A 26,212-nucleotide genomic window follows, 5' to 3' on the forward strand; every position below is an offset into this window, starting at 1 on the left:
TATTTCAAATCTAAGTTCACTTGCATAACTAAATAATATTTGTGCCATGAAATCTTCGGATCAAGACAAATATAAAAACAGAACTGTATTCCTGAACTTTTTTAATGAATTCCATTTTTTATAAAAACAAATATACTGTCACAGAAAATGTGTATCATTTTGGCTGATGCAAATCATATACTTATATCACTGTAATGCGAACGGTAATATTAATTCGCATTACGGTGGTATCCTTTACATTCGCTTCTAAACTGATTGTGGATATGAAATCATGGAATCAACGTGGAATTTACAGTCTCTGAACACTTCGCTGGGATGTACACACAAGATTTTCGCTTTCTTACGAATGCCCTTAACCTCAAACTCTTTTCGAAGCTTTATTGACTACCTAAATAATTAGCAACGCATTCTTTCTCAATGATATTATTTACAAATTTATCTTTAAGCGAGATTTAAATTGTGAAATCGAGATAATCTGAAAAATAATCTGGATTGCTTAACTTTTAAAAAACGTACTTTGGCTGTAATATAAAGATTACCTAAAACAGCAAAAGCAGTAACCCATAGTCATCAATACTAAAAACTTACATTTTTAAGACTAGTAATTCTAATTTGGGCATAAAAACGTATATTTCTATTTAGGTCGATAAAAACGAGTACCGTAATTTATCAAACGATTAGTTACATTTGTTTTTCGCATCTGCTGTCATTAAGTATCTAATGTCATTCATGGTTGATGCTAAGTTACTAAACATAGAAAGGGAAAATAAAATTTCTATAGTTTTAACTCGGCTTCTTCCTGTCAATCTAAGGGCCAGGCGTAGAAAGCGGTAAAATCACGAGCGGGAAGTAATTATCAAAGCCGATCAACCACAAACTTGGATGAAAAAGTGCGTGTAACAGGAAAATACACACAATGGTACAAAAAAGTCTTCATAGATTCAGTTCTGTTTAGTAATCTTCGTCATACTGAACTCCTGCTGCCTGGTTGGAGGCATATGCTGGATATCCTGCAGCAGATCTGGCACTTGTGGGACGATGCTGAGTCCTTGGTGGGGTATAGGCAGCAGCACTAGAGCGTTGTGGTGCTGAAGGCCTTCTACTTTGCGGGGCAGGTTGTGGTTGATAGAGATTTTCTTCACTGCTGTAACTGGAAGACGATGGTGGAGCAGCTTGGGCTGAAACTCTGTACGCCTGCGATGGAGGTCCTGCCTGCTGGGGTTGCTCACCTCGATACTGCTGTGGTGAATGTGCTGGCTGTGCCTGCGGAGAGGCTCTGTAGCCTTGTGGAGCCTCTGCTGGGTAAGATTCCGCAGGTCTAGCAGGCCTTGGAGCAGGTCTAGCTTGTGCTGCTGGTCTGTAATTTGCTTGCTGAGGAGGCGCTCTGTACGCAGGGGGAGGAGGAGGGGGAGGTGGGGCAGAAACTGCACGTGTTGGTGGTCTGGGAGGTGGAGCCGCTGATGCAGAATATGACTGATGCTGAGGTGGGGCTGGTCTCCTTGCAGTTTGTTCTTGAGGTGCAACAAGAGGATCTCCAACGACGTAACCATCTGGATAATACCTTTGAGAATACCGAGCTGTGTTGTTAGGGCCTTCGTAGTCGACAGGCTGCAAAAGACACATTAAAATTTATAATTGATTCGGGTAAAATATTAAAACTCAAATAATATTCATTTGCATCTAAGACTGAAATCCTAGAGTACACAATAATTCTAATTTAAAGCAGTTACTGGATTTTCTGAGAAAAGAATGGAAATGAATGCTAATTTTGTATGATTACTCCGTCATGGTGTTTATGATAACGTTACTCTACCCAATTACATTAGGAAAAGGTTCAGTTCATCCAAAATTCCCATTTCTTCTCTTCCGCATCGTTTTTGAAAGAAATTTAATTTTATGATCGCATCCTTTTTAAACCAAAAAATAAACGAATTACTCATAAATGCTGTAAGAGAGGATGACTGAGCATACAAATGATGTTAGCACATTACCGATGCCTTCGAATTTTTTTGCATAATTCCTTTTTCTTTTCAGAGGATTGGATGCCGATATTATGCAGTCTTCATTCTTTGAATGTATGATCCCTAATTATAGTATAAATTCTAATATATATATATGGTACTTATAAATTTTACAATGATCTAATAATTCTTCCTCGAAAAATAATAACGAGATAGAAATGATTACATATTTACTTAAATTTTTTAATTCAAAAAAATTTTGGATTCTGTACTTATCTACTGAGATAGTAGAAATTTTCATGAAGATACTTTAATTTTTACCTATATCTCAACAATACTTGGTCATTTCGTGTCTTTATGAGCATTAACCATTCAAAGATCTCAGTGTCTCATATATACCTAGGGATAAAAAGGTCAAAATATTTGTTCTGTTTTTAATATAAAAGTGATAAGAATAGGTCTTATTTATTTTTCAAAAATTTTTATAATTTTTTCAAAATTTTAAAATTAATTCACAAGAATCTTCCAAACCTGAATAGTAAAATCGCTCGTTATTAATTTTTTTCGCTTCGTTTCCTTTTCCTTTCTTTTTTAATTGGATAGCATTAAATTACTTTCAATGTATAATTTTTAATATTTTTATGATTCATCATTTATAATTCTAATATGAATTTTAATAATTTAATGAATTTCTCTTTGCATGTACTTCTGTCTAGAAATGCAAAGATTATTATGCTTTCGATATTAAAATTTTTAAATGCTTTTAACCATATTAATTAATTATAGAACCAGTGTAATAGATTTATAGCCTTAAGGCTAAGCATTCGGATATATTTTAATTTAATTAGCTTATTATTTTTATATGTGTTAATTTCGTCCAGGGCATATTATTGCCTTTATATAATAGCAATATAAGAATTATGCTGTACATAATTAAATACTATAGAAACAGTACTATTTCTAAGGCATAAATTAAGAGGTCAGTTTAGTAAATTTACTATTTTGAAGGGGAGGAGTTTCACGAAACAAGTTTTGAAAATGAGAAATTGCTTATTCTAATCGGTCTTCTATAAAATTAGAAGAGTTTTGATGGTAAAATTTACAAAATAAAAATCTGTAGGAACATGCATGCAAACCTGTATTACCATTCAGAGATTTTTGCATCACAGCATCGTTTATGAAACTGGAAAAGAAATTGACGTGCTTTCTTTTTCGAGATTTAAGATAAATCTTCTAATTTGATTATTTTTCTTAAAAATTTTAAATTTGATTAGATCTTCCTAACATATAGAAAATACAGCATTCAGTAAGGCGTGAAGGGTTAAATATGGCGAATAAAGTTATACTCCCTTGTGAATCATATGGTCTCATATATTATATGGTATCAATTCTATGGTCTTAATATATTTAATATGAAATCTTAGGTATAGCATTTTTTAAGGGCCTCAAAGCACTTTTTTTCCTTTTTTTACTGAGGTAAAATCAGTATTATGAGAAACTTAGGATGACACTTAAGATCTGTTTGAAATTAAGGAGTTAAAGCTAAGACCAAGGGTGTAAACAAGACATTATTGCCATTTGGATAGGAAAATGCGGTACTCAAACGATAAAAAGGCTTTACATGTCGCTTAATAATATTCCTCTGAAAAATACTATTATTTATACAGTTCTTAACAGTACGTATTAGACTGCTGGTTTCTATTTAAAAAACTTCTAATTGTAATGCATTATCAATATAAGATGCCTGCTGTTCAGAAATTTTAAGGCTTGAAAGTGCCTCATTAATAATTAAAGATCAGCTAATCATTTACGATAAAAATAATATTAGCTAGAAAGAAATATATTGCTTTTTTATAAATAAAAATTTCATTACGCTATTATATATTTTACTGTATCATCAAGCGATGAGTTAGCCGTTTACGTAAGCTTAGAAACTAGCATAATTTATAAAGGTACTTTGTGATTTTTATGATGCGAAATTATACAAATTTTATCATGGGGATAAAGAGGATAAGAAACAGAAAAACACAGCGGAAATGAAAAAGCTATCTTCCGGCAGATTTTTTTTTGTGCAATTAATGACAGACTGAAAACCTAAGCGGGATGTATGATCTCTATTACTAAAGCATGCACCCGAGAAGATCACACATACCGAATCAACCGTAAAGTATTCTCTACACATACCGAATGCAGAGTTATCATGTCTATCTAATCACACACCGAACCATCCGTTATGTATGCTCTACAGTAAACTATTAAAAGGAGTTTGAAGGACATTGTCCAGTTCATCATTTAACGAGCTTCTGAGCTCTCGCATGGTGCGGGAAGGATCATTATTTGCCCAACACGTCTACCGAGAACGTTCTATCTTTATGTTTCAGAGAATTTAAATCCAGTGAATATCCAGGCCATGCCAGGTGTTTAACTTCTTTTATAGGGTCTTAGACACTTCGAATGCCAAAGAAAGATTAGATCTACTTTACCATTGGAAAGATGGATATGACCCAAAAGAATCTTGATGCACTACCGCTGGGGTGTAACTGTAGGTACACCAGAGATGTAAAACGGCATTCTACTATTGTGAATATTGTTCTCTTCCCACACATAAGCAATGCCTCTTTCGCCATAAAGGTCAGCTTCATAGACATTCTGTTGGATCGTGGAGAGAGGGGGGGGGAATATCAGTTAAAGACTATTTACGAAACTGATCATTACGGGCGAGATGTCTTTGTGCATGGAAGGCATTATGCTGACATCATCATAATGCAGTTACTTCACATCTTTGATATCGTTACTGTTGCATCCAGAGGTACTGCATCGAGATTCTCTTGGGTCATATCCTAACTTTTCAGTGGTAACGTGGGTCCAGACTTTCTGTTCATGAACGACTGTGCATGACCTGACAGAAAGGTTTAGCTGTCTGATAGTCTCTAAACCGAAGGTGTTGAAAGACTGGAATGGCTATGCGTATTCACCAGACTGACATACCTGGGATCTTCTCGATGGACGTGTTCCGCAAAAAGTAATTTTTCTCGAACCGAAGCTCAAAATCATTTTTAATGATAAATGCATTAAACTCTTCTTAACAGTTTAGTAGACAGTATACATAACATATATAAAACATGCTTTAGTATCCTATAAATAACACATCCTACTGAGTGATTCATATCGACCACCATTCAGAGGAAAGAATAAATGGAAAAAAAATATCTGCATTCCTTTATATTTGTCAAGCATTGTAATTTATTTTAATACCGATGAAATTGAAATTACTTGATTACTAACAATACTAGATTTTAAGCAATATATATATATAAATCAATTTGTAGAGTTTTGAGATCTGGTAATATATATAATGTTATTTATTTATTTGAAGATACTGACAGCACATTATCATTTCCAACCACTTAGTTTTAGCATAAGGAGCGATTTTCTAAATATTCAAGTCAACTTTCTTAAAAGTAAGTATATTTTTTTCTATAATATATCATCATTGTTTATCTACTATTCAAAATGGATTTGTGTTTAATACTCAAAGTAAGAATATCTGATCTCATTTTTTAGGGATGTACAATGCTAACAACCAACTATCCCCATTAAGAGCTACAAATAATAAAGAAAATTACTTATTATATATTACAGTTAATTTTAAGCGAAAGGGAAATTGTATAGTGACATAGATTTGAATTGATAAAAAGAATATGAAACATAATTAATGGAAGTTTGATATGAAACTGGCTAACTTTTTATTTCCCATATCCTTAATAATTTAATTTTCCTGAAAATTGATAAAGTTAATTGATGAAACACATTGTAGAGTCAATCATAGGAATAAGAGGAACGCTGAGAATTATAGTGGTTGTAAACTTTCCATATAACTTTTCGATGTTTGAAAATATGAGTTAATGTCAGGATTTATTTAAGATTCACCCTTTATATCTTTTAATCGTGAGATTTCATGTTTCTTTTTTATTTTAAATAACAAAATAATATTTTTAGTTTATATTATTTATTATTTTAATTTTAAATTTAGTGAAAATAATCATGTTAATAATTTTTATGTAAATTTGAAAGAGGAAACTTAAAGTGAAAATGATGTTTATAGATATCTTTTAAGATAACTAAGAAATAAAAACTACATTAGCAATTTTTTAAAATATTTTTTATTAAATTGCAGCAAGCATGGAATAAAATACTTGTTTACTTTCTTTTTTTTTCTAATTTTTGACTAGGAAAAACATTTCCAACAATAATTAAAGTGTTCATTGATATGAGGATATAAGTTTTTAAAAGTTTCAGTATTCAATTCATTAACATATACCTATTTAACACCGATTAAAATCTATACTGTTTCATAAGGAAGAGATACATCAACGATGCTACTAGCAATTCCTTAAAAAATATCAGTTTGGAGCAGAAAAAAGAAAGAATTAAAACCGGGGAAAGGAAACTTTCATTCATAGTATCTCTTATGCGAAATGAATGATGCTTTTCTTTCTCATTTCTTATCAGCGCAGATGACTTTTTTTTAATGATCAAGTTAAAATAGTAGTAGCTTTTTCGGGTAGAAAAATTGTAATGAATATATAATTTATTACAATGTATTGAATAAAAAATATATATAATGTAATAAATATACTCCTATAAAAGATATTTTATGAACATAAGAAGTAAATAAAAATTATAAGAGCACTTACTTTGTATAGGTAATCATTAACGAAATGGAATTTCTGAGACTGAGCGCAAATGTCTTGAGCATCCGGCACGCAATTGAGATGGACTTGGTGGAAAACAGTGTTCTCTGGACACATCCAAGAATGTTTGGCTCCACCCACGCAGTAGTGGAATACCTGACAATTGACACTGTCATCAGCATAGTAACCATCATTCTTTCCACTGCAAGTGAACTGAGAATCTTCGAGAAGGAGAGTCAAAGGATCTGGACCAGGTTCTTCTTCATCATCAGCCTGTCCGTTTAGTGACTGCTGAGGTGCAGCTCGGTTCTGAATAAAAAAAGCATTTTAAGATTTAAGATGCATCCAAATATATGTATCAAAAGTGACATTCAATAACTCAGTTTGCTACTAATTATTTCTTTCCATTACAATTACGAAAACCTGGTGAAAAAAATTAGTTATTTAAATATAAATGAATTACTTGAGATTTTATACAGCAGTTTATACATATGATAATGGCCGGTAATAAGAGTAAATTATTATGGTACATAATGAATTATCTAAATGAAGATAAAAATTTATAGGAATTTGTAAGGATAAAAAAGTATCGGGATAAAAAAAGTATAAGTAATATATGAAAGCATTGCTGACTGGAAGACAAGTTTTCATAAGTTGTAAAAACTTTCTCCCGAAGGGCTCTTTCTTTTATTGTATAGTTGTACACGTAAGTACAAAGTTAAGGTTACGTAAAATATGTAAAATAAAATCCTAACAGTGATAAGTACTAGCTTTTTAAGTTTCCTATTTTATTCGGTTACCTCTTCCTTCCAACTTTAAAATAGTAACATGCTTATAATAAATCTCTTTGAACTGCGTCATTTCACAAATAATGTCTGTTACATCATTCTTATATAACTTTTATGACGCAAATAATTTTACTAAGCAAAATCTCTTATGACGCGTATTTACGTAACGCAAATAATCGTTCACCCATTAACAATATGCAATTTGCAAATCCAAACTTAAATTAAACCAATAACAGTAAAATAAATCTATAAACATGTTAATATCAACCTAATTTTCATTTTGCAAGCTATGCATTCTTCTTTCGCTTGCTGACCGGTTAACATAGAAGTGATAAAATGCCAATACGTCGCTTATATTTGTTACTTCCAATATATGATAAAAATGTGAAAAATATAAGCTTAACTGTTTAAGTTCTCAATTGTTGCTGATTTAGCTGTATTTCTGAAACATGTTTTGTCTATGATAAAAAGAAGTGTTCAACTGGCTATGGTTGCAACCACATACTTATGCATCAGCTATGACAGCTATGCCCAGCTATACGTCTCTCACATCAAAATTGTATTCGTCGCTCATGTATATTTACACGTAACTGGGAATGAATTTGTAATTATCAATTAAATGTTAATATGTTGCGCAGGATTATTTATTATTTCTTCATTGTTACATTATAGTATCTTAGGAATTCACATTTTAGCACCCTTCTTTTTTCCAAAGCGATTACATCGATGTCAGTCGTGATTAAGTATACTTGTAGGCATGTAAGCTGCAAGGCTAAATAGTTTAAAAAACGCTGCTTGAAAATATGCTGACAAATTAATTGAAGATTTCCGAGAAATATCTAAATTATTGCGCTCGGGTAATTAATTGTACGTAAAACAAGAGAGCTAGAGTAGAACTAAACGAGTTTTCTCACTGAACACTATTTTTCCTCTTTAAGAATGAAATATTAACATTCGTGTTACATAAAAGATTTTAAAAAGTCGATGTATGAGGCAAAAATTCAGATTCAAGATTTAGTTAAAACGTTACACATAATTTAGAAATGAAGAAACTTTTAGAGATAGTTAAAATTTTAATTAAAATTCGACCCCAGTAATGCCTAGGAGAACGACTTTAAATTAATAATGTTAATAAGAACTATTTATTAATATTCCAAGTAAAGAAGTTCTGTCCAAAGCTATTTTGCATATCTGAAAGCAGTTTCAAGCTGATGTAATACTAATAACATACACAGCTTACAGTTGACTTATTTTTCAAGCTATAAACTGTAAAATTATTAGTGATTCGGATAACATGGGTATTTTAAATTATTTACACTTTCCCTAAAACTAAGTATAAAATGTAATTGTGAAACACTTAATTTTTTTATGAATGGGATATTATTATTTCAGAATGTTACACTTTGGTGATGAATGGCGAATGTGACTTTCATCCATTTCATATTTATTGAGTACAGAAAGTATGTCAAACCGTTACCAGCTTGCCCCTTTAATTAGATGCTGAATAACTGCGTGTTGAATCTATATAATTCATCAAATTTAGGGAAAAATTATGTTAGGTATTAGAATTTTAAATAAAGAATACCAAATGTTCTAAAAGAGAAATTTATTGAAATTTAAAATAACAAAAGTGGATTTTTTAACAGTTACGCAATTTCCTTTAAAAATAGCATAGTAGATTCAGAATCAAAAACTATCGTTTGCTCTCATTAAAAATAAAATAAAACTTTACTCCTAATTACACTTCTTTTTCTTTCTTGAAAATAATTTACAACATTTTCCGAGAGCTAACTAGATTTGTAATATAAATAAACTGTGAATAATAATAAATTACAAGTAATACTGAACTTTATAAATGTCTTTATTATTACTGCAACAATAATAAGTGGTTACGACTTTTTTAGTAGTGCAAACTTGATATTTGTGTTGCTTTTGTATTTTATTTTTTTTCATTTACTCCTGATTTACTAGTGACTGCTTTTAAATTTAGCTCTCAATGAAGAAGAACTGTGAAATTAATTCTGTATCTTGACAAAAGAAAAAAGAGTTTATTTTTTCATTAGCATCAAAATTATCTCAGGAACCAAAGTACTAGTTCCTTTCATTATGTCATTAAAGTTATATGTATTCTCAAAAAGTCATTGCGATATGTGCTTTAAAATAAAATAAATGCTCATTTCTTACACTTATCATTGTAAATTAAAAGCGGTCAATATCCCCCCAAAAGGGATATTAAACATTTAAACATCATAGGCCAATATCTTCAAAAGAATCTGAATATGCGAGAGCTTCAAAATTAACTTCTCTTTATGGGGGAATGAATAATGAATGAATTTCCCAGTCGCAATATTAAAAATTGTAACTTTCTGTAGCTTTATTCAAAATAAAAACTGCTAACTATTATTTGCCTTAGTAAATTGTTTTAATCAGTAGTCACTCATTAGGAAGATTAATGATCACATTTCTTTAGTTTCCATAGAGACAAATGTCAAAGAAAAATCTGTAGAACATATTAAAAAATTAAATGCAATTTAGAATTATTAATTGCTTATTTTATAAAGTAAAACAAAATCTGATGTGGACAACACAAGACTTTCTTTTCCTGTTAAATGGTACACATTTTTTTGCTGTACTTCATTTAAACTTCCTTTATCCAATTATTCTAACTTAATAAATCTATTTCTCAAGGCAAGTTGAAAATGATGTCAAAGACTGCAAATTTTGAAATTAAGTATTCCAGTTAATTTTTCTCGTACAAAAGTCAAACTTCTCGTAATTTTATTTTTCCATAACGAGTATAAAAATTTCCCAAATATAAGTATAGGAACCGGGAAACCCCATTTTAAAAGCTAGATTTTGTTATTTGTCCAAAATTAATGTTTTAAAAATATTACACTGTCAATTTTTGCCATTTAAACTCTTTAGGATTTTTGCTGCAGTTCATTTAAGCTTGTTTTCTCAAATTATTCTAACTTAATTAACCAGTCAGTCGCATAAGGTAAGTTGAAAATGTCATTAAAAATTGCAAATTTTGAAATTAATATCCCGGTCAGTTTCATTATTTAAAACACTTTTGCAACTGGGAATAAATGACTACTGCCGGCGATAGCGAAAATAAAGGCCGGATAAAGACAGATCAGGGAGTAGCTATAAATGTATGTGTATATATATATATATATATATATAATATACGTTTGGCATTGTCAATTGCAATAAAAGAGCGAGGTGCACAACTAGTTCCTTATACAAAATTTTAACATTCTACGATTAATAGTTTTCGAGTTATGCGGGATACATGCATACGTACGTCATATAGACGTCACGGAAAAAAAATCCCTGTTGGATCCATTCAAAATCCGTTTCGGAGAAAAGAGTCTTTTGTTCTGTCTGTAGTTATATAGAAATCACGCAAAAAATAGTCCGAATGAGTTCGGAAACCGTCAAAATGGATATTTCTGCTGAAATATGATCCCCTATTTTTTTCGCTATTATAATAACTTCCTTTTTACTTCGTACAAAAAGTAAAAATGATTAACCTCCGAAAATATATTTTTATAAACTCTACATGCGTGATGAGAAACGTGTCGAACTTTAAATAGCCTTTTCTTAAAATTTATAAACTGGACAATGGCCTTTTATCTTTCAAAACATAGAAGTATAGTAAGCTTATATTTCCGAATTTAGTTATTTCTTAAAATTTGAAAGCAGCTGTTTGTTTTTCACCCAGCTAATCAAACGAAGTGATGTCAGACTCCTTTAGGTTGCGCTTTTGAACTTTAGAATTCTAGATTTGGTCCTTTGTAATATTTTTTGTCTAGAGAAGCATCAAAGCATATGTCACCTTTATCTGTTAAACCACAGGAACTTATGTAGGAAATTGCTGCGACCATGCATCCATTAACTCTTGTGCAAGTATAATGGCTGTAACATGAATTAGATTATGTTTTGGCACATGTTAATTTACAGAAGATGCGTATATATAGAAAGTGAAAAGCATAGCAAATATTTATATTTTCCCTATTAGATGACGTGTGGCCCATTTTTAGAGCATAAGAAAAAAAAAAAAAATTGCGAGTACGTAAAGTCTGCTCCTTTTTTGAATACCCAATACCTGTGCGTTAAATACTTTATACCCGTGTGTAAAAACGCGCTAAAATCTTTTGCCTAAGATGAGAGAAAAGAATATATCACAGTGATATAAAAATACTTCCAGTAACGCTATGCATTAATAAAGAACAAAATTTTAGATCTATAAGAAAGATACAGTTTTGAAATGTCAATAACATATTTCATTTTAGATTTATTATTTGCCACTATTTCTCTTCCTCCGGGAAAGTATAGATTTGGATACTTTTAAACTATGCATTTTTTTACACATCCTTCAGAGTTTGTTTCTTTAATTAGAAATAACGTTATCGCAATAATTTTTATTCAACGGCATTATATTATTTAATATTTAAGGAAATAGAATCACCTGTCCATTTAAGTTAAGAATATTACGTTCTATGGGTTGAGGCTTCTCGACTGTAAAATCAACAATGCAAAATTCATTCCAGTTAGATGGGTAACTGCATTTTTTTTCTACAAACGAGAATATTTAATCTTGCATAATGCAGCATAGCTTCAAGATAGTTTAACAATTACTATAATTTTGGTTTACACTTCCATTCGATTAATAGTTTAACAATTACTATAATTTTGGTTTACACTTCCATTCGATTAGAACAAATGTTGAACTTTAAGGGACGCAGAATTTACGCGACATTCGCTGGATAGGGTATGTTAATTTTTTATACAGGCCGGCTGCTTTCACCTGGAGCAACATAATAGTATACTAACACTGTTTCCAGATTCAAATATCGGTTAAAACGAAGACTACTTGACGAATAAATAAATATACACATGTCTGATCTGTATGTTAGCATTATAATTGTTGACCCTCTACGTATGCAGTACAGTCAAAACTTCGAAAACCGAAACAAATTTATGAAAAGCGACAACGCCCAGTTTGATTGTCTGGCATACTAACAAATTCAGACTGTGCACTCAATGCACACATTATCTCAACTTAGAACGAGTGGAATTCGTCTCAAGTCCCATTTACGCGGCTGTTTAAAGAGCTCGAAAGCTTTAAAGCAGACACGGAATCTATTAATTTGAATGTTATGCAACATTTACAGTTCTTCTTTTCGTGATTCACTGACATAATGCGCTTAACTTTAGGGACCCAGAATAATTGCTGAAGCTGTTAATGCAAAAATATATACGTGGCAACGTAATTTTTTGAGTTTCTGCCACATACTTGTGCTTCTTCAATATATGACTCTGATGCACCCGTATACGTAATTAAAATTAATCTTAAAGCTTTAAGTTGTAGAGTAAGAGTGTCATAATCATCAATTTAATGCATATAAACTTTTTTTTTTTTTAACTTGAATCATCTACCTTATTGGCACGACTGTTGGACGAAGAGGCTCTCCTTCTCGCAGGTGGTGCACTTTGGGTTGCCGGCCTCGGAGCTTCATACACAGGCGCTGGAGGTGCAGCGGGAGGTGCAACAGGCGCCGGAGGGGGAGGTGGAGGTGCTCTTGGTTGAGAAGGAGCGTACTGGGGCTGCACTGGCTGCGCCTGGAACTGTCTACGAGGAGCTGGATAAGCATCTTCATCTTGCTCTTCGACATAAACAGGGGCAGCGTTTTGTTGGCGATATCCCCTTTCGTTCCGGGGACCAGGAAAAGTGTAACTTGCTTGCCGTTTAACCTAAAAAATTAATGAAAATAGTTACAAAAGCAAAATTTAAAACAAATGCATCAGTATGTTTATCTTTAATTTAAAAAAAAAAGGGTTAATATTCTTTCATTGCATGTCTTAAAAACATGAGTGAGGTTTCCAAAGGAAGGTAAATAACTGCTGACAAGCATAATTTGCATAGCTCTTATTTCTATCAAGTATCGGGATTATACTCTTTAGTTTGGAGGAACATCGAGAGTTTTATTAACTCAGTTACACAAATTTTAACAAAATTGAATGTTTTGCCAATTAAACTACTAAAAACTACTGATTTTCCTTTTCCTTTCGGTTTTATTCAGTATGAGTGCATTTAACACATGCATCTTATTTTTGATTGAACTGATTGGGTACCCAACTAGCTGCTAATCACTATCGAGCATTATATTGCAAGAAAAGGAAGGAATTTTTATTATATTCTAAATTAATCAATAAGAGGTTCCAGATAACTGATGAAGTTTGTTATATGAAGCCTTATTGCATTTTGTCATGTCTCATGAATGCGATAATTGAACTCAAAATGTTAATGGAAAGTGACTGATGCACATTCACCCATTCAGCTGCCGTCGATTGTGTAATGGTTAACACAGAATGAATGATAATGCGAATCCGTCATAAGATATGACTATATGTGAGATTACTTTCCCTTCCTCTTTGTGGGTGCAATATCGGTTTACTCAATGTGAGGCATCCTGCGAAAACTGCTCAGCAAATAAAACGGCTATATGTCTGATAGGTTCAGCATTTCTGGACGAATATTTTACAGCAAGCGCCCAACTGTTGGGGAGGACGGAAAGAATTATCATGCTCAATAAAATGCAGAATTTTTGTTTCCTACCTCTAGAACCAATGGTAAGGCATAAATTTTTTATCCTCAAAATAGTAACTAAATGTTGAAATTTAATATCTACTCATAATCAGATTACTAAAACAAAATTTAAGTATTTGTAATCACTATTTTCCTTGCAATATGAAAAGACATAAAATTTGCCTAATTTACATTTTAAAGTGCTTCATATCAAATGCAAATAAATATACACATGTCTGATTTCTAAATCATATATCAAATCTATTCTAAATCATATATCAAAAAAGCTAAGGGGAAATACACATGGAGGGAAACTATTCAAGTAAGCCCGATAGCAATTTTTATTTACGCGAATGTAAATTTCATCGATTATTTAAATAAATTCATCATTATCATTCATATTGAAATTTGAATTTTTTAGCTGCATTAAAAATATTTATGCGTCAAGAAACACACTGTATATATTATTAAACATTCATTATTTTTATTTTGGAGGGCAACACCAAATGTCTTCCGAACATTTTCCCTTATTGTGACCTTACAGAATCATGATCTTTCAGCATTGCCAAGAAAACATAGCATAGTTCCATAGCGCAGTCAATGAAATGAATAAGCTCATTATTTTCTCTACACATCTTGTCAAATCTTGGAATCAAATTTTTATAGCCATTATCATATCCATTTCTAATTTGCAAGGTGCTTGCTTTTTATTGCAGAAATTTCGGAAAACCCAATTTGGTGCAAAGATGAAGTTGTAAATGAAAACATATTGTTTTAACAACAGATATTTTTCTTTTATTACTAACCAAAAGTCATTTCATTCCAATAAATTTTCTCTCTTATATATATATATATATAAGAGAAATATATATCCTTGTAAGATAGTTCGATAATACTAATTTTGCAAAAGCAAAACTCCACGCCAACTCAATTTTCTGACAGCATTCTTTTAAAATTATTTTTTAAGCTGTCGCTAAGTTGTGTGAATGCCTTTCGTTTACTTGTTGTTTGCACGTTTCTGGAACGTTTTGTTATGTTTTTTAAAATTTCAGTTTGTAGGATTATTATTATTTTAAGTAACCAGTTATTTATAATTTCAGCTTTAGTGTCATTTCTCCTTTCCATTTCCTCATCAGAATGCAAATCGGTGACATAGTATAGTTCTAGATTATAAGACTGAGCATGTTTCTGCATCTCGAGGCCAATTACTGCATTACTAGGATCTCCAGCTCTGATAAGATTGTAATTATTCAGCTTGGCTTTATTGTTACCGACATTTAAATTGTTACGCCGGTGAGAAATCTTTGAGACAAGTTCGCGTTAAATCAATCCCGTAGTCTTTGACTACTAGACTTGCTTAACTTTTAAATTAAACTATTACTTTAAATTTCATCGCAGTAAGTGGTGGTTGAACTATAACCACGAGATGTGAATTTTATGTTCAAGTTTTGATCCAATAAAAAGTTTTTTAAACCTTTTCAACCTCTGCTGTTACTTCAGAATGATAATTTAGAGTCATGCTATGTGATAATTCGCTCCAAGTCTGTTAGGAGTTTGATGGTTAGGACGTTGAAATTTTCCCATGAAAGCCAAATATGATTAAGCTTCCATTCTTTCAGCTACCATAATAATTTAGAATACTCTGTTCCTGTAACTCGCCTCCGAGAGGAGTTGTGGTAGTAGTGGTTGTGGGAATCACTGTGTTCCTTATGGTCAACGGACGAAAGATATAAACAGTCCAAAGAGTTCACGACTAGACATCAAAGACGCTCTATGATGAAATATATTGTGAGATATCAGCGAGCACTCGCTGAAAATATCGCTTAAGGAAGTCGAGGAGAAAACAACTCCAGGCGAAAACATCGAGGTAGAAAATAAAGGAGACAACATAGCAAAACAATGCGGTATAGAAACATCACGTTGGAAATTAAGGTGGCGACAAAAGTTAGAAATTTAAAAACATCTTTAAAATATTAAGTCAAAAATGGAACACCTTAAATTAATAAAATTGCGAAGAAACTGCGAAGTGCTGTTCGTCGCTTTATTTTCTACCCCGATGTTTTAAGAACTGCGATTTTTCTCTTTGCTCTTTTCTACCACGATGCCAACTATAAAGCAAAATGTACGTGACGATGTCTTCTCCTCATGTTTTATTCTCCGCAATGTTTTCGTTTGCGGCGTTTTTTGCCGTGGTTTTTTCACCGGTATCATTTTATCACTAAATATTTATTAAGAAAAATAGCTTTATGTTTATCTGCACAAGGGTACAGAGTATATTGTACACCATCTTTCACCGCCTTGTAGTACAAGCGTTAAGTGGAGCAGACTAAAGCAAATGATTTCTAATTTATCAATCTAAAACATATAAGAATTTAGATTTTCCCAGTAATGTAAGGATGAAGACTAGAGATACAGCGTTACGAACTATATTTCTTTCTTGAGGTATTAGTACAACCAACTATAATGCAGAAGTTATTAAATATTATGAGCTAATAATGTTAAAAGTTTAAATTCCCTTGTCTAGCATAACAGTGTTTCTTAATCAAATCAAGTCGCACAATTTTGTTTTTTGTTCAACGTAACTGAATCTCTTAAATGTTTTAGCTTAGCACATAAATGAATGCACCGCTTAAGAAAATACTTTTTGTTTCAGAACCAAATGCCTTTAAATAAAAATTTTATTTTCTATAGGGTGGCGATGGGAAGAATGTTGTGATTTCTTTTCATATGTCGTAAATATATGCAACCGACTTGTATATTTTTCTTTGAAAGAAAGAAAATATCAAGTTGGACACTCAATTAACTGAAAATTATAATCGCGATCCTTTGAATTATATGTACAAGTTGAAAGGAAATTTAAATGTAAATTACTTAAAAAAATAAAGTTTGCATTAAAATGTTTTTCATTTGAATGAGAGTGAAGGAATTAGGAAGAGAGATATAATTTGAAAACAGGTTAGTGAAACGCTTCTAAGAACTGTTCTTATCCAGTTAGGCTGTCATTTTCAGTCTATAAGCCGTTTCTGATGCCAAGCAGAAATCTGTTATCTCTCGTAAATAACTCAACTCCACTTAAATCCTTCTCCGAAAGTTGAAGGTAAGGCATATGCATAATTTTCTTTCTATATAGTGAAATTTATATCGCTGGGAACACCAAAGTGAAAAAATTACGAACGTAAACATTCGAAGAGAACAAAACGTTAAGAGAAAATATAATCATAAAAAAACATAGTGGTAAAAAAGAAAGCCAAGAAGAAAAATCACAATTGGGATAGAAAATAAAGTGGGGACCAGTTTATTTTATATCTCAAGTTTTCAGTTTCATTGCCTAGCAACTCGATGACGATAATAATACTTTGGGTCTCATATAAAACAATGTATGCATAAATTATTATTGAAATTGGATCCAGAATTCCAGAACAAAAATATTTTTTGAAAGAATATGGCTCGCAAAGCCTTCATCATAATGTATCCAATCTGTTACGGCCCAAGGAAATAATAGCACACTTTTCTAGCAATTAGAGAGATAGATGCAGAAAAATGCAATTAGAGAAATAGATGCAGTAAAATGCAGTTAGAAAAATAAATGCAGTAAGTACAGATTGTGGGTTATTACTATAAATATAGTTTCTTTGTAAGATATGCAATAAAAGCAACCTGATTCACATATAGTTTCGTCTAAGCAGCTATAAAGGTATCTGGATCATTTTCAAATTTTTTCCTTCTTGGAATTTTGTTTTTTATCTCAAGGAACTCAATTTGGGAAATGCTGTTTAAGTAACTATCAATTTATTGTTATTATTTAAGGTGCATTACAACACCTTTTGACTGAAATGGGGCTAAACTATGTGAATCAGTAAAATTCAAAAATAAACATAAAATTTATTAATTCAATTAAAATTAACTTACCCTATCTTCTGCATAAACGCACACTCCTGAAAAAGATTAGCAAATCGTTTAGGAATTTATGCATATATACTATAATAGTAATTTAAAGAATTAAATAACAACAATTTAAGCATAATTTTCAGCTCAAAGGGGCAATTTGCCCAGAATGGCTATTAATTTTGTTTGGGCATTTTGCGTTGCTTCACTATAAACGACGTTTCCCTTTTCAAATTGCTGCCACCAAATATTAAATTTGAATTTTATGATTTAAGTGAGAAGAACATGATATTTAATTAATAAAGGTAACACACAAAACGTTAAAAAAAGCCCCTGTGGTCGTAATATACAATCTACTAACTACTATATTCTGATGCAAACTGAAAGGCTTTGAGACCTTTTTTTTTTTGGATTTTTTTTTTAAATATTGCCATATATTTACTAATAATAGAATGCAAAATGCTTTTCATATACTTAACAGTAGCAGAAAATTATTTCACACTGAAGTCCTTTTAAATTATTAATGAAGCGTGACAGTTCTTCAAAATGACAAAGATTAGTAGCTAACCGTTTTGAATTTTGAAGGAAAAGAATTCTAACGTTGATTTAAAAATATTTAGTTCGCATAAGTTTAAGGGATAAGAAATGTTTGACAACACAAGGGCGGGTTTAAAGGAAAGAACAAGGACAATGTTTCTATGCTTAAAAAAATGCACGTCAAGGCAAAATTATCTGAAGTAATTTTTTGCAGTGTCCCTACTAAATTAACCAGTTTTTTTAATTCTGATAACCTCTTTTATTCCTCGTTCCTTCATCTACCTAGGAAATTACCTTTAGTTAATAATTAAGAGAACGCTGTGTGCATCAGAATATAGTAGTTAGTAGATTCTGGCAGCATTCATTATTTCCGCTCGTCGTTCAGTTGACTTAAGGGTTGCATATCGTTTATGTAGATCCCATTTGAGTGGCAATTATTTTTGTTATACTTTTAGTTGAATTTTAGGTAGTCTGTTGGTTGAAGTAAGAATACACTGAAATTGAGAATCGATTAACTGACTAAAATCGCTAATAGCATTTTAATTTGTCCAAATATCACGTGTTAATATAAGTTAACTTTTATTACTATTTATGATACGTAAATTTTATTAGATATATTTTAAACACTTTGTAGAAAATCATTTCGAAGGGCTTATTTTTTCAGTTCGTGAATTTCTTGTTCCCAGCAAAATAGAAGGTATCGCACTTGAAGGATATACTGTTTGTTGCAAGCTGCGGGCTAAGCGATCCTATGACATAAATGCGCTACGAAGTATTAAACATTTAAGTATTTTCGTTATTGAATGTTTAATTGTTTAATAGTTCCGTGTGGCTTTAAAGGTTGAAATAATTCCACAGCAAATGTTTACCTTAGCATTTGGATTTATCGTTGTGAGCAGCTCATTTTAAATATAAGCTTTTATATGCTGCATCTTTAACTTATGGAACACTAATTCTTACACCAGTTAAGCCATATAGCAAATGATTAAAATTTTTTCAGGTATCAAACGAATTCTGCATTATAAAGATCAAATTGCAATTTTTTAAAGATATTTACATTTTTTAGTCTTTTAAATACAACTTAAAAAAAATTTTTTTAGCTTTAATGTTAAATTCTTATAAGCGTTAGAATATAATCTGAAATTTATAAATCAAGCCCTTTTTATTTGATTGAATTTTTGCTGTATTAATACTCCACATGTTTTAATAATAGCATAAAGCCGCATTAAGCGATCGTTAAGTTCAGCCTAGTTGCTAGTAAATTCTAAGCGACATCAAATCTAGTCAGTTTGAGTAGTGAAATGGCGTGTGTTTGAGAATAATCAGACTAAACTATGTGTTAAATCTATTAGTACCTGCACAGTACAACAGAAGGTTGTGTTGAACAGTGAGGAGTTACACAGATGTATAGAAATACAGTCTAATTTAATTTTTTTATTGCAACGCACTTAATCACAAAATAAGGAAACACGAATTTTATTGTCTTAGTACTACTAAGAAGAAATTATTAATTTTTAAAATTTCTTCTTAAAAGTTTTATTGCTTCCATTATATTCCATTATTTTATTGTTTCGTCATGTTCGGACGAATTAGAAACTGTTGTCGCTTCACTTACTTTGATGTAATTGTTGCACCTACCTAATCGCACGCATGCTATCCAACGAAACTAATGTATACCTATGTCTTGAAACATTTATTTTTTTCATAAATCCATGTAAATATCTCCAAGTAGCATTATTTATTATGGAATGATATCACAGCAAATTTTTTCTGCATATTGGTATAGCTGTTTTGGGCAGTCTATATAATCTTATGCTCTGATCTTGAATTTTAGGAGTTTAATTCTTACAGTTGTAGATTTGTAAAAAATGTCAAGCCTAAAAGTGCTTCAAATGGTAAACAGAAGTACAAATATGAAAATGATATTGCAATTTAAAAAATTTGTGACTTTTATATTCTTAAAATTTTCAGTATTTTAAAAATTACAAAAATTAACATCAAACATTTCTTTCAGGAGTAAACTTTAATCTTAAGTTTTAACACTGAAACACTTTCTTTAATTTAAATTTGTTCTTAGAAATATAGTGCCAGTAGTCATAATAGGCAGTTCATTAAGAAATACTTTTAAATGGACTGAATAATAATTCTTCCGAAATGTATAATTTTAAACATTAAGTTATTATATATGCGCCCACTGCGTCTAGTTAAATAACTGATTTCAATATGACTACGGAAACTATAAAAAACGGGAACATACCTAATAATAGGAGGCTAAAAATCACTAACTTCATTTTAAAAATTCTTCACCTGTAAAAGATATAACTTAATTCAGTTTAAGTTAGATAATGTCACAAGAACAAATGAAAAAAAATTAAAACACGAAAATTAGGTTTACAAATTTTTAAAATTATACAAACATGTTTAATTTTTCTTTTAAAACTACTTTAGACTTAATATGCAGATATTATAATAAAACAGTGAAAACAAAGGCTATTTCCATGAATGACACATTTAAAGAATTATGCCACTATTTATTACACTTCATGTTTGCTACCTTGTTTAGAAAAACAGTTTATTCTTCCACAGCACTTAGAGATACGTTTTAGCAGTTATTTGTCATTAGAATAAGTAGCGAATTGAAATAAGCAAAATAAAGTGAAAAAAATTGTAGAAGTGTAGTTCCTTAAAATAATCACGAATTGTTCCATAAAGATGCTTCCGCACACAAAAGTGGCATAAATATTTATTTATCATCGTTTCAAAAATTCTTTCTTTCATATTCGCACTGAAACAAATTTAAGCAAAAATTTATATTTTAACTAATAACATTTTAATATGCTTTCGAATTAACTTCATAATTACTAGATTCTTTATAATATATCTCTGTAATTAATTTATAACCTTAAAAATAATATACTTAGCCTTTAGTTTTAACTCATGTTTTAATTTAAAAGGTTTTTAATGCTTCGAAAATTTATTTCAATGGAAAGATATTTAGGGATCAATGTTACAGGAGAAATTGAGAAAATTTAGACAAGTGTTCAAACTATCCCAAATCGAGATAAAATATAGCAGCAATAAATTTTAATTTATTCCGAGAGGTCATATAGTTAGAGTAAAAAATGCATTGAAGAAGAATGGAGACTTTGAAGTTATACAAATTAATATCTTCAAATTCCAAAAAGGTTTATTGAACATGCTGAAAAACAAATGAAGTTGTACAAAATTAAAATGCAAGAAATGACGACTATCTGACGCAAATTAGCACAGTCTTTATCCGCTCGTTTAGAATATTTAGCAGTTAATTTTTTTTATAATTCTTATTAAATTCTGCTGCACAAATTAAATCGAACTCTGTTGTGGCGACTACCTCTTTAAGTGACTATTATTTCTGAAGGTACAAGTACATATTGGTGATGAATATCATTTTTCTAAAGCAACCATCTCCATAGAAACCAAGATCATTTGGAACCGTCTGTGATATTGCTTTGGACAGTCTTTACTATACCCGGCATCAGAGCGAGAAGACAATTCCTACAGAAGTATTTAGCGTTTCAGACATGAAAAGATGCCTGGTTCACTATGTATTTTTCAGAATAATATTACTATCCCAATACTGTTTCTCTTTACTATTCATAAACATTTTCATGTTCTGCAGCATTTCACTACCTATCTTCAAAGCAGTCCTTTTACCGATTGTTTCTTTCTTGTTACCTTTGATCAGGCAACCTTCGCAATTTTTTTTACAGAACGTCTTTCGGCATTTGCTTTTTTGATTTAGAAAATCATAGAGGCATTCGAGGGGAAATAAATATGCAAAGTTGGAGTTGGCTACATAATTTAGATTTTATTGCAATGAAATAACACAGTTTTAAAACATTTAATACGTTTCCCAGTTCCTGTATCACTGTAGATAATGCCAGCTTTTCTCTCAATTCAACAGTATACGCCTGTGTCAGAATGAATAAAATATCATTGAAAAAGTATAACGTCATTCGGGCTTTGTCTCAATGCTCTTGTATATCGGCTTCTGCTGCCTTACAATGTGAAATTCTAGTAGAAGTGAGTTGTTTTAGGATATAATATATATAGAATTTATGATATTGGACCTCAAATGTTATAATCATTCATTATTTATACACTTCATTAAGGAAAACCTTGCAAATAAAACACTAGGTGTCTATTATTCAGCGAAGTTTCGAAATTAGCAGATAGTCTAAGCTTTCCATGATGTATTTTGAGATGTCAATACTTGTCGATACCATTTTCACTAATAAAAGCAAAATAAATACAATTTTTGTTAACGTCTTTGACTACTTAAACAAAGTTTTTTGTAAATAGGAAAAGCATATTTATCCTGTCATAGGCATTAAAATTTCGAAGCACGATCTCGAAATTTCGAGAACAGGGATTATAGTGTCCAACGTAAGGAATGATTACTTCATCTCGGAAATCTGTTTCAACCAATGATTAAGATTGCCTACCAGTTTTATGCTTCGAATATTCATCATGCGAGCTTTTCTGTTATTAACTGCGAACACCATTGATCATACAGAAGAAATAGTATCTACTTCTAAAACAGTGAAACAACCACATTTTTGCTTGAAATTGTTTTTTATTTTCTCCTGCCTTTTCCCTCTTTGCTTGTGATTGCTTTTAAGTTTTTAAGAAATACTAACAAAAATTTTTTTTTTGAATTAAGTTGCCCCAAATGACAGAGGAAATGCTTTCATCTTGCGTGATCCATCTACTATTATTTTACTAGTTTTCTTTTCCGACAAGCGGAATAATATTGACACACTTTTCTCAATTCCCTTTCAGAGCAAATAGACGTCACATCTTCAACTGGATTCTAGTAAACGGGAGCTGATGACTGCCATCGTAGAATTGTTTTCATTTGAAAAAATAATCCATTCACATGTCTGATGGGCGAATTTAGGTTCTAGTATGTCGCGGGGAGAAGCTGATATGAAGCTGTAAGACACAAGTCTCTGTAGACACCTTACTATACTTTAAACCTTACAATCTAGTCTAATTATCTCTCACTTGCTGCAAGTGTCATTAGTATGGCCAAAAAGAAATAAATATATCATACTATTATGGCTAATGGTTTTCTTAAAGACCCTTTCCCTCTTCTAGACCTGTTTTTTTTTTCATAAATAAGGTGAAGATAAAATGCAAAATAATTGTTTTGATGCACATCATTTATTTATATTTGTTCAGGAAAAAATATCATTTTAAAGTATAAATTTAGAATAAAGCGGGATTGAAGCATATTTATTCATTTAGCAGTTAAAAACTATGTAATGAGATAAATTATTTATTCACGTACAAATAAATTTTTATTTTTATTTCACAATAACGACAAAACTAGTTTTTCTGAAGGAGATATGTTTTAGCTGCAAAATTCAATAAATTTTTAAACTAAAGTTTCCTGATTAATGATGCTTTAATGATAGAGATTACTAATAAACGGGAAAAGGCAGGAAGTCAGTAAATACCGTAGTGCTACATGAAGACAATAACATATTTTCCATATATTTAATGTATTATGTCTGATAATTGATACTTTAGAAAAAAGGTAGTATAACTTCATACCATTTTCTTCGAGTGCACGCATTAGAAATTATACGTTTTATATACTTTGGATTTGATTCATGTAAATTGAATTCCCTAAAAATATAAGAGTGCTAAAGAAGAGCTTGATTTTTTTTTCTACTTTGCTGTTGCACGTTTTACTGAAGAAAAAACTTGGTATTTTTTAATGTACTGGAAGCACAATTTCAGTAGAAAAATACGAATACAAGTTTCTTAGAAATCCTTCATGAAGTCATTTATCGTTATATTTATTGTTATATATGTAACATCAGATAGAATTTAGCTTAAAAATTCACTAGCGTATCGATAATTAGTACCTGATTGGATACTACTAACTATTAAAATGTATTTCTTGGTACACGAATTTAATAACAGCAGACGTAACCTGCTTTTCAATTCCGAATTAACAGTTTTATTCATTTTGAAAATTTATTCGCAAATACTAAAACTATACTAATAACAGTAATAAGGTTAGTTTATAAAATAAAATTTCAGTTGAAAATAAGTTCAAATGTATAAAGATTATGAAATGAAATACGTTTAAACCACTTAATAATTAAGAATCATAGAGTTTACGCATATATAGGAGTGTAATTTTTAATAATAAAGGTAAATGAAATATTTATACTTTTTATAGTATTTATGCTTAATTATACTCAAATCAAAAAATTAAACGTGAGCACACCTTTCAACAAAACGAGAGAAATATCTGTTAATAACAAATATAATGAATGTCCATTTCTCTGAATAATTGGATTTGCTGCTATATAAAACTTTTTAGATACGTACCCGGTATAAAATATTACAAGTCTGTTTAAAAAACTATCTGCCTGTTTTAAAAACTATCTGCCATTTGTAATGAATACTCGGGCGTTATTCAAAGGTCGTAAGATATTTCTCGTAGTTTAAGCGAAACATATTTTAGGAATGCAATAATTAATAATATCATCGTATATTAGGGGTCATGTTGGATAGTTCTAATAAACAGACTTCCGAAACAAGCTGCTAATTAAACAGCATAACTGTCATCTTTCTAAAGAGCAATTAACTGCTACGGGACAAGAGACTCAATTCCATTCCGATAGCTGGTAAAATCCAGTTAGTCAGAGGATCTAAATGTGTACGGTCCACAGGCATTCCATTTGGTATCCAGTGGCTAAGAAAGTCAAAACAAATCCTGAGCATCACTTACCCTCTCTCCGAATTCGAATCCCAAACCAAAATGCTGGTCCTTGCGGTGCCGCGACCGGCTTTTATACGGCCTACGTCACTGATTGTTGGTGTAACCTACTTAAACAGAATCGAGAGCTGGCTGGCGGAATCCACAGATTACGAACATTTTCTTCTTCCGCTCTGCGTTCTTCGATTTCCACCTGAGTTATGCAAAGACGAGCTCCGCCTTTTCGGAATCTGCCCTCCTGGTGGTTCATTGGTTGAGATGGCCTCTGCTTCATTTTACTTCTTTGGCCTACTTTTCCCCCAAAGCTTTGTTTTATGGCTAGCGGAGGATGGAAAAAAAAAAAAAAAAAAAAAAAAAAAAACCACGTTTTCCTTTCATCGATGAAAAATCTTTCTCACCGTTTTATAGTTGGAAGATGGTGAAGGACGCTTTGGATCTCAAATATCATCAAATATCATCATGTCTGCTGTTTCATACTAAGAAATGATATCCATCGTTTTGAACCTGTATATAAGAAGGCTTGGAAAGGGAAAGAAATACTAAAGAAACGGAGAAAATTAAAAATTTTGAATGCAAGACTTTTAGCATTAAAATCACTAGAAAGTAAAGAGCATTGATTTAAAAGGAGTTGGTATATGAAATATATCAAATGGCATGTTAAATGTGTTGGGCAATAAACCAACTATTTTTTAAAAAGTGATGATTTAAGGAAAACGAACTTAATGATTTAAGAAAAACGTACTAATATTGTCCTTTAGTTGGCTAAATAAAGCTTTAATCATTCTGCTATTTTGAAAAATTTTATTTAGATGATAAACTCAGATGAAAGATTTCAAAAGATTTATTTGTAAAACGCTCGCTTAAGTTCTTTATATTTTAAGTGCTGAAATGAGATGCCATTGAAAAGGAAGAAATTTATAAAAAATGCTGTTATATATTTCATTTACATAAAAGAGGAGCGTTCCTGTTTTGCT

General features: G+C 31.1%; 1 protein-coding gene across 1 annotated transcript; it reads right to left on the reverse strand.

Annotated features, from left to right (window-relative positions):
• Nucleotides 1-84: 84 nt before the first annotated feature.
• Nucleotides 85-25,372, reverse strand: LOC118200935 (uncharacterized). The gene is made up of 6 exons (XM_035372925.2): nt 25,251-25,372; nt 20,718-20,767; nt 17,948-17,973; nt 12,889-13,203; nt 6,659-6,964; nt 85-1,608 (listed from the first exon to the last, which is right to left on the reverse strand). The coding sequence occupies exons 2-6, from the start codon at nt 20,749-20,751 to the stop codon at nt 952-954; spliced, it is 1,338 nt and encodes a 445-aa protein (XP_035228816.1). The 5' UTR covers nt 20,752-20,767; nt 25,251-25,372; the 3' UTR covers nt 85-951.
• Between the last annotated feature and the right edge of the window lie 840 nt (nt 25,373-26,212).

Source organism: Stegodyphus dumicola, chromosome 4, assembly GCF_044657685.1.
Source record: "Stegodyphus dumicola isolate Sdum_Otavi_A_Nest chromosome 4, ASM4465768v1".
In the NCBI taxonomy this organism is placed as follows: Eukaryota; Metazoa; Arthropoda; class Arachnida; order Araneae; family Eresidae; genus Stegodyphus; species Stegodyphus dumicola.

Bases quoted from the DNA above. Each gene is read 5' to 3' on its own strand.
- LOC118200935 (XM_035372925.2), bottom strand. From the start codon at position 20,751: ATGAAGTTAGTGATTTTTAGCCTCCTATTATTAG. The intron at 17,974-20,717 runs GTATGTTCCCGT...AATCTTTTTCAG, and splicing joins TTTTAGCCTCCTATTATTAG to GAGTGTGCGTTTATGCAGAA. The intron at 6,965-12,888 runs GTAGATGATTCA...TTTTTTATTCAG, and splicing joins CCAACAGTCGTGCCAATAAG to AACCGAGCTGCACCTCAGCA.